General features: G+C 31.1%; 1 protein-coding gene across 2 annotated transcripts; it reads right to left on the bottom strand.

Moving 5' to 3' along the window:
* Positions 1–3,067: 3,067 nt before the first annotated feature.
* LOC133031827 (probable sugar phosphate/phosphate translocator At1g48230) lies at positions 3,068–8,908 on the bottom strand. Of its 2 annotated transcripts, none has more exons than XM_061105535.1 (10): positions 8,677–8,908; positions 8,164–8,298; positions 7,948–8,055; positions 7,406–7,437; positions 7,262–7,312; positions 6,694–6,755; positions 6,346–6,607; positions 5,691–5,956; positions 5,518–5,612; positions 3,068–3,500 (listed from the first exon to the last, which is right to left on the bottom strand). In XM_061105535.1, exons 2-10 carry the CDS (start codon positions 8,245–8,247, stop codon positions 3,330–3,332), a joined length of 1,131 nt encoding a protein of 376 aa, XP_060961518.1. In that variant the 5' UTR covers positions 8,248–8,298; positions 8,677–8,908; the 3' UTR covers positions 3,068–3,329. The 2 variants fall into 2 exon arrangements, with proteins under 2 accessions (XP_060961518.1, XP_060961519.1); XM_061105536.1 differs by having other exon boundaries at positions 8,682–8,908.
* Positions 8,909–10,558: the final 1,650 nt, after the last annotated feature.

Below are 10,558 nucleotides of genomic sequence, written 5' to 3'. Positions count from 1 at the left end.
AAAACACTTGACCCCGTATAAATGATATTTCAGCTTATGTGAAATGAGATCTCCACCATTTATTTTCGTTTGGTCAAGCTCGAAGGAGATCATCCTTTGCTTACTATTCGCTAGATAGAAGCTATAGATTCCATGTTTATGCTAGCGCTCCCACTCAATTGCACTACCGTGTTCCCAAAATGTACGTATCACCCTGACCTAAAAGTAGGCTTAACTAACAAATCAAAGAACACGAATAGCCTTTCAAGATTGAGCCTAATCATAACAGGATTAAGATCATTTGATCTAGGATCAACTTGGCGATATTGACTTGAATAGATTCTACGGTAAGTTTAATTAAATCCAAGTCAAAGTTCAATATCGGTCCCTTCCGATGCATACTCCATGCATCCAACCTGAGCTTTACTTTAACCAATGCTCTGGAAAGAACATAGCACTTCTCCAAATGCAAGTAAACTCTGTTGTAGATTATCATATCAGTAATACCCTATGTCTGATAAATCTAGAAAACTTTATTCACATAGTCATGTTTACTTTCCACTGTGTTGACGGCACAATAAACAGGATCAAGTATGTGAAAAGGGTTTCAGATGAATTTATACATTATGTACATATAATCATGAAATAAATTATGTGAACCATGCAACATTAAATGTTATTTCTGATCTATATTAATAAGTAAATCTGATTATATTGAAATGAGTTTTATTTAGGGCATAAAACCCCACAGATTCTTCTTTTGGTGGTGTATTGTCTACTATTGTTTTTGTTATATGTCTTTATGTAACTAATGAGTTGCATGCTTATTGCAATGAAGGATGTGTTGTTGGTTGTTGTTGTGTTGCTGATCATGTTCACACATAATAGATACCTTGTGAAGTCAGGTCCTTTCAATTTTAGTTGTATGTAGAAGAATAGATCTGGATTGTCATTTATCCTCAACGGCTGATAACCTTGTTTCACTTGGTATTTTAGGTTGCAGTTGAGTATTTCTTGGTTGCATTCCAACACTTGTTTCAACTTTTGTACTAGTTGTTCATATTTGCAATCCCTTAAAAGATAAATTCGCCACTAGCTTCGTAATTATATAATTTATTCCTGGATCAAACTGTCCATTGTAAAATATGAGAAATAGAATTAGGTCCCTTTCTTGACATAAAGAAACTAAAATACAACAATTAATTGGATGTAATGCATGTGTTGTTAGGCATCTACTTTACAATTTTAACACAACTACAAACACCCACTATGTAATATAGACAAACTTACCACAATGGTATTTGCTCTATATGAGTCATGTATTGCCAATTCTGAACCCTAATTTTTATTATATGATATGTTCGTAGCACAACTATTAGGAAACTGATAAACAACGTATGCACAACGATACATGAACTTTGTGATTGGACATCGTTAAGAAAAAATTTAAAAAATTGTTACACTGATGAACAATGACTTGCACGTTAAGAATATTTTATGAATAAATAACTATAAAAACACTGTAAACCAACGTAAATTCAACCAATGTTAAAATATGAAAATAATGACCATATTAGAATTTTTTTGTATGCGAGCCTTGTGTTGGATTATCGATATGAAATACCTAAAAATAAGACTAAAACTATTGAAGAATTATCGGCTCTTAATTATTGACTCATCAATTATGGGAGCGTTTATAAAATGGACGACCAACGATAATGCAACTTCATAGAATCAAAAAAAAATTAAACAATGTTGGAAAATCTATAGCGCAAGATGAATGCAAATTTACTTTATTAGTTGCGATCGGAATTGAATAAATCTAGGATTGTAATTCTAGAAAACAACGCTAATGCAACATGTATAATATTAGCTAGCTACTGTAGTGAAATAATTTTTTGGATTATACCTAATTTAAATTGAATAGGAACTCAAGATTTATTTCTTATTGATCTATGTTTTATGATACTGCAAATTGAATTTATGAGAATTAGTATAGAATTTGAATTATAATTTAGAGTTGAATTTACGTTTCAATCCAGTTTTTTTTGCATATTTTTGCATCAATCGACAATGGTCGTTGTTCGGTTTGATTTTGTTCTTATTCTCAAGTGACGTCGCCAGAATTAGTGGTATTTCTTGGTCCGCTGAAGTTTATTTATTGTTGTCGGCCGATTTCAATCACAAGAAGGTTCTGTGTCCCTTAAGTTTGGATCGTGTGGGTTGAAGGTGCGTGTAAGAGGTATTTGTGTAATTTTTTTTAATTGGATTGTATAAGTGTTTATTTGGCAGACCCACAATATTTGTTTAATATTGTTTCTTTTTTTTTTTTAAGTTATAACAGAAAAAAGTCCTAAACAAATAGGTTATTTAAGATTTCTGCCCCCTAACTATGACATATGCATTACTGTGTCCCTTGAACTTTTCAGTCTATTACAAATAGTTCCTGAACTATTTACAGTATTGTAAATTGGTCCTTATGTGAAGTTTTGTCACACGTGACAAATAAAATGATAGCATGGCCACTTAGCCAATCGTTATATCAGCGCCACATGTATAATTTAATATTAAAAAATAAAAAAATATGTATTTTTGAAAAATCATTAAACTAAAAAGTAATTAATGATTTAAAAAATTGCGTAAAGTAATTTAAAAATAAATAAATTATTTTTTTCAAATTAATTATACTCGTGGTGGCATTGACATAGCACTGACGTGGCAACCGACTAAACAATCATGTCATTATTTTATTTGACACGTATGACAAAACTTGATAGAATGACTAATATAGATGAATAATTCAAGGACATTTCTAACCACATGAAAAGTTAAAAAAAAACAAAGCTATGTAGAGTATAAATATTAAAAATAGAGTAGAAAAATAGTTTACTTTAGAAGAATAGTGTTTACTTCCTCTCAATTCAAATTGTATTGTGCTCTATCCATTTTGTCATTTTTCTGTAAAGATAAACTTTAAGAAAGCTAATGCATTATTAACTTTTTTAAAAAGGGAAAAAAGTCAATTTGAAGTAGAGTCCTTCCTACTTGGAACGCATTATTTATGTATTCCTCCTGGCTTAAGAATCCATTAGAATTAGAATAAGAATTGGGATTAGAAATCTGGTACAATAATAGTTGCCAAATGCCACTGATGTTTACAATGGAATCCAGGAGAATTCAGTCAAAAATAATCCCTCATTACTTACTAAAAGAATAGGTTTTCCTTTACAATGAAAGACCACTAACTACTTTGACTATACGATGCTCTAACAAAACCAATTAAAAAAAAGGATATGGTGTTGTAATGTCAACTTGCTATCTCATACTTTGGTCACTCCTAAAGCTGGCTGCTAACTTTTCCCAAGCTGGGATTTTAGTGAAGGAATTAAAGGTGCCTCTTCATCCACTCGAGAATCTGGACCGGAACTATTCCATCCACTTCTCCCCACATTGCTCTTCTTCTTCTTCTCATCTTCGTCATCCGGTGTGTACAGATCATATGACTTCTCCATCTTCAGATCCTGCACCATACATTATTTTATTATTATTATTCTAACACATCCAACCCTAAACATATTTCCCCCAAAGCTTAATCCCAACATAGTAGATGTAGATGGGATAGGACTCATAAGCCTAACACATCATAGAATATGAATACAAACAAATCTTTAAGGAGGATTTTTGGATGAATGGAGAGATGGAAGGACAAAGTTCAAACTTCTAAAGTGAATATAAATCCATTGTTTGGCAAGAGAGAGGAGAGATGGAGGGAGACCTTCACCCTCCAAATCTATACAATTAAATCCCTCCATTATTGGAAAATGGAAATATGAAGAAAAGACATAAATATAATAAATGTGAAAATTTTCCCTGCAAAAATTAATCATTGTATATGTTACAAATGGTAATATTGTCATTTTAATAATTAATACTTTTATGGTTTTTATGGTGAACATTACTTTTATAAGTACTCATTATTAGCTTTGTTGTCATTGTAAGAAGTTTCACACTCGATCAAGTAGAAGCAATAGAATTGATGGTAGCTCTAGATTGGGCTCTTATGGGAGAACATCTTTCGGTGATACAAGTAGAACTTGTGGCTTTATTTGTAGCTTTGTATTGGGCTCTCACAATTGGTTTTACTTTACTTTTTATTGAGTCGGAGGATTTTTTTCAGGTATTGATACTATTTCTTAACAACCTTCCTTTTACAATGATCTATGGGTCATTGTTAGCGGATTTAGCAAGTTTGATGTTGAATTTTTCAGTAGTGTCCCTAATTCATGTTCATTGGTCAGCCATTATAGTTGTACATGAATTAGTTCGGCATGCTCCTCAACTGGATAAAAAACTTGTGTGTGGTTAGCTAGATAAGATCCCTTCTCTTTTCAGGGATTCTCATTCTATCAGGCTGTATGACAATATTATTTCTATTTAGGGATATTTGTAACATAAATACCTTATATTTTCAATTTTATACACTTATAAGTTATATACCACATGTTTCTTTTGACAAATTAAATACCTAAAGTTACATTTCCAATACTATCAGTTCGTTAATTTCTATTCAAACATGGGAATTTTTTGCAGCATAAATACTTAATCTTTTTAGTTTTATACATTTATATACCACTTGTTTTTCTTTTTCACGGTGGATTAAAAACCTAAAATTAAAAAAGGACACTTACATTTTAAGAGAAGAAAAAGAAACAGGGAGAAATATATCTATCTATAAATAGTATTTTTGCTTTCAATTATTTTTATTAATTAAATAAATAATTTTTAGTTTTTTTATTTTAAAATTATTTAATAAGTAATTTTATTAAATATATGAGTGGACCATTGATATATTAACACATGCCAACTTAGTGAGTTTTAATAAGTTTTAACAGGCTGTAAGTAACATAAATATAACTTTAGGTTATTAAATGTCAAAAAAAAATAATAAAAATGGTATATAAGTGTGAAACCAAAAAACATTAAGTATTTATGTCGCAAATACTCTTATATTTGAATAGGATTTAACGGACTAGTAGTGACGGAAGTAACACGGAAATATAACCTTAGGTATTTAATCCATCATAAAAAAATGTGGTATATGTATAAAACCGAAAACATAAGGTATATATGTTGCAAATTTTCCTTCTATTTTAAATGAATTTGTTCATTGCCCGAAGAAGAAAAATAATAATAGTAATATTGTAATTTTAATAATTAACTTCCTCATCATCCCTCCTAAATAGCCTTAAGCTTCCCATCATTTTATCGTTGTTCCCTATCATACATAATCCCTCATTCTTTCCTATCAAACATAGCCTAAATACTGTAGGCCACATACTGCAGTGATGTAATTAATGAGGCAAGTCAACTAAGAAGCTGCTAATAAAGCAATGACTTGGCTTTTTGAAACAACTACCCATTGCATTTTCTCTTATTAAGTTTGAAGTTAGTGTAAAATTTTATAAGCCAAATCCATTATGTGAATAAGAGATATACTTATCAGATAATAAAGAGAAATAACAAGTTTAGAGGATTCACCTGCACTGCTTTATCTGGGATAATTCCTGAAGGAAGTTGAGAGGATCGAGAGTCCCTCATCTTTAAGTAGTTGTACACAACAACACCACATAAAGCTGCAAAACATATCCAATTGTGTCATACAATGGTTCGAGATATGGATGAGAATAAAAAAAGTTATGCAAAAGACATACCTATTGCATAACCAGTTATGTTGAGACCTGTTATCATGGACTCAGGAAATATAACTGTTGACAGGGCAATCAATATCCAATCTTTCATGACTCCAGCAACTCGGATAGTTACTGCTCCAGTTCTACCAATGACTAGGAAAGTTGAAATATTCAATGCCAGTGCAGCAAGTGCATTTGAGAAAAAAATCCAGAAATTAAATTGAATCTGAGAAACTTCTAATGCAGGACTCTCCAAAATATACCAAGGAATAGAGAGAAACACAAAGCTGCAAAAGAAAGTAGACAAAATGAGCACATCATTGGATAATAACACATATTTGAAATGTAATGTGACATGCACTAAGATTTAATGTTTTTATTCCTGATGCAAAAGCAATACATGAAATGCATATACCATTGCAGGAAGAATGTTGTGTTAATACCCAAAAAAAAGAGGTGATACCCCCACAAATTAGTACAACAAAGATAACACCTTAAACTAGAAGGTCAGTTCTTCAAAAAAAAAAGTTGGCAACAATCCCGAAACTCAGCAAAAAATTGATGTAAATATCCAAACAACTAGATATAAACACATGTGTGCACAAACACTGGAAAAGAACAAGACACATAAATGGAACACTTGAGGAGAAATTTTAAGCCGGCTGCAGCCAAGTACCTGCATGGTGCTATGTAATAAAGAGTGGTAACAGGATTTAGAGTTAAACCCTTGTTCTGAAGAAGAACTTGTGTCAATACAAGCCTGAGGGCCTCTCCAACAATTCCCATGACTTGGTAAACAGTACCAGTCATGTTAAAATGAATTTCCCCATATGAAGATACAGCCACTCCAACACTGATAAGCACCATGTTTAAGAACACATCACACCTTAAAACATCTGTGCCACAAAACACAGCTACTAGGAATGTTGCCACAGGCACTGCAAATTCCAAATAATGATGAAAAGGACACTTATTTAGTAGCATTCAAACAAACAAGAAAAATAAAAACAAGCAATTCACATACTTAGGGCTTTAAGCATCTGGATGAAGGCCACAGAAATGAACAAATAAGCAGTATTGCCAAACCTGTACATTTATAGAAAAAGACTTTAATAAACGGTGCAGAGTGAGAAAGTTGAGCCTGAAAAAAAAATGCTTGGCAGCAAGAATGTCTAAGGAACAGACAAGTATGGCTTTAGTTGACATAAATTTCACATTTACGAGTTCATTAAAAACAGGAATAAAAGGAAAAAAAAAAGGAATTGCAATAAAAGGACATCGGTATAATGATGAAATGTCAAGATAGAATCATCTTATCAGGCATCTGTAGTAGCTCATAAGCATAAAGATTATTCTGGATTCATGGTGAGGAGGAAATATAGTAGTAATTACTTCCTCAAAAAAATGCCATGAAATATGTTAGCACATGACGTGAGTGCTTATATTTCTCGCTAAAATTTATAAACTAGATTAATGAAAAACTCCTAGTTCCATTAGCTCAAAATACTTATAAAGCCACATTGACCTAATTGAAAGTGGAGAAACAATTATTAATAAGCATTAGAATGCATTCAGCAGTAAAAAACGCTTACCATAGACTTGATGCAAAGAAGGCACTTATGGGAACCACACAAGTCATGTATCTACAAAAAAAAAAAAAGAATAATAATAAGATTACTGAAGAGGATAAAATTACGGAGACATGAAGAAATTCTGCTGCTTATTCAAGAATTTACATTTTGAAGGTCATTTTGATAGGAGAAACAACCTGCACAAGCAACAGAAGATAAATATCTTATATATTAACTAGAATTAAGTTAAAGACAAGTAGCAGATTGAAACAGATTGCCGATGCACACAGAAGATCAATGGAGGCAGTATACCTAAGTGCAACCTCATTTGATAGAGATAAAACTACAGAAGACACACATAAAAAGAAAAGTATTCAAAGTGGACCAACAAAATAAAGAGCAACGCAACAATCATAAAAATTAGAGATATGTTCTGGGACCAACTAATATTTGTCTACCCTATTCTGCAAGACTGCAAGGCTAATAACTGATTTTTTTTTGTTGAAAAGGAAGGCTAGTAACTGTCGAATAAAAACCATGTCAGCAACAGATTATTTGATACATAGACAACGATCCATGAGTTTTAGCAGACTAACAATTCGTACTAAAAGGTGAGAATCAGAAGCAGGATGATGGCCGAAAGCAAGTAAAAGGTAGTGACTAAAATAAGATAATGAAATGGAAAGCTTGAAAGGGTCTCATAATACCTTGACAACACGGATAAGAAAGAAGGCCACAGCACCAGAAAAACCCATATGAATCATGGTGAGTGTGATTGGATATGGAAAGTTGAAGTACCTTGTAGAGAGGAACCACTGCAAATAAACAAAAGAAGACAATATACGTATAACAAAAAACATTGATTCACATATATTAGAGGAATAATGCCAAATGTATCAGTTAGAATATGAATTAAGCTTTACCTTGTTGTAGAGAATAACCCCAGATGAAAGGGTGATGTAAAGTAAAAGGTATATGTACGTTAACAGATGCTGCTTGCCGATCATTGTGTACTGTATAGTGTCCACAATTGACTTTCAATGGTCCAAATCATAAGCCTGATTTTGTGCAGATAAAACAAATTCAAAACACAAGAGTTGTGAAGCCAATCCATAGACAACTGGACTCAGATTTAGGGGAACAATGGTGAGAAGAAGCTTCAATTTTAAGAAAGCTGCGATGCCAAGCATGGATCCAAAGCAACGGGGTCTCACATTTTCACTAACGCTACTTAAAACGTATGCAATTGTTTGACTCTCATGAAAACCCCGAGTCATTGATCAATGGAACAGACTCTTACTTCTTACTTAGGTCGTGAAAATTTTGCAAATGCATAGCAGAAATTAGAGGAAATCAACAAGAAAAATGAATGTTCGAAGAATTGAATAAGAAGATTGTGATCACAAATGAGTAGCGGCGTTGAGAATAGAAGTTACCTGACCTGCAAATCTGATGATCCGTATTCCGTACAATGGAAGAAATAGGAGAAGAAGAAGTAGCAGTGGGAGTGAATGTGGTGAGAATGGGAGAAGGAAAGAGTATTTGGTTTAGAGAAATGGGGGACGAATCGTTGAGTCGACTCGTTCGGATTCCAATGAATCTTCCATAAATGTCATCGTCGTTCCCATGTGACGATCTCGGAATCTTCGTCGTTATTTTGTTACGCAAACGCAACGCCGCTTCCTACACTTCATCCTTTATGGGCCCTTAGGCCCAACCAACACCATTAGTATAAATTAGGAGTAAGTTGAAAAATACTACTTTTATTAATCAATTAATCAAATGAGAAAATTACGTAGAATATGGCATTTTTTCCTTAAATTTCATAGATATGGAAAAATTAGAGATTTACTTAACTTATGGCCTTTTTACAATTTAAGTTAGTTGTATGGAAAAATATTTCCATATTTTTAAGTTTTTATTAAATAAAGCCACATTTTCATTTTATTAACTTATGTTTAGAGATTTCTAATATTTTTTAAAGCAAATCATTAATATATATATATACATTTATATTATTTTTATATTATAATTATTTTATTTATTTTAACTCTACATAATCATTCTTTCTTAACTTAAATTTCTATTTTATTTTTTCTTTAAAAAATATATTTATTAATATATGTAGAAGGTTTATTTTATTTTTAACTTAATTATTACAAAGTATTTTTTTTATTTATTTGAATATAAATTAAGATTTTGATATTATATTTTATAAAGGAATGCAATGATATTTTATTTAAATTCTCAAGTACCAAGTTACTTTAGAAAGCAGGATAAAAGACAAAAAGACAAAAACAAAAAAACATGTTACTTTTGCATTAAAACCAGTCAAAATATAACACACTAAACCTAATTTAATATTTCAGGTTCCAGGTTACTTTAGCAAACATCAGGTTACTTTTGATTTGTCAATAGGTTACATGTGTAAGAAATATAACACATCAACCAAATTTAATATTTCAGGTATCGAATTATTTTAAAAAATATTGGGTTACTTTTTGATGTTGCGAATAGGTTACATATGTGTAAAAAATGTAGCACATCAACAAAATTTCATATTTTAGGTATCAAATTACTCTAGAAAACAAAATAAAAGACAAAAGATAAAAAATTATGTTACTAACAAAATTCAATATTCCAGGTACCAAGTTACTTTAGAAAATATCAAGTTACTTTTTGATGTTATTAATAGGTTACATGTGTAAAAAATATATAGAATAACAAGAAAATTTAATATTTCAAGTACCGAGTTACTTTCAAAAATATAATAAAAGACAAAAAGGAAAAAAAATGTTATGTTTGCATTAAAATCAGTCAAAATGTAGCACACAACTAAATTCAATATTCTAGGTACCAGGTTACTTTAGAATCATCGAGTTACTTTTTGATGTTGCCAATAAGTTGCATGTGTAATGGTAGTGGAGTTAAAAAAATATTATGTTACTTTTTGATATTGCCAATAGACTACATGTGTAATGGTAGTGGTATTAAAAATATATCGGGTTACTTTGTGATGTTGTCGCTAGCATATGTTAATTTTTATGGCATTTAAAAGTACTAGGTTACTATTTGTTATGCATGTAATTATTTAGGTTACTTTAATAATGTTAAAATAAGTAGGTTCCTTTTATCATTATCTTTATTAATTGTTCCAGGTTACTTTTATAGTTATTTCTATAGTGTCCAAAAAGTATCAGGATAATTTTTTTTTTTTACTTTTTTCTACTACGTTTTCTTTTTGTTATTGCTTTTTTTAAGGTTCCAAATTAATTATATGGTGTTAAAAAGTATCACTTATATGACTATTAGGTTACT

Source organism: Cannabis sativa, chromosome X (genome assembly GCF_029168945.1).
Source record: "Cannabis sativa cultivar Pink pepper isolate KNU-18-1 chromosome X, ASM2916894v1, whole genome shotgun sequence".
In the NCBI taxonomy this organism is placed as follows: Eukaryota; Viridiplantae; Streptophyta; class Magnoliopsida; order Rosales; family Cannabaceae; genus Cannabis; species Cannabis sativa.
The sequence above is the reverse complement of the archived record's forward strand: the minus strand, read 5'-3'. Positions and strand labels throughout refer to the sequence as shown.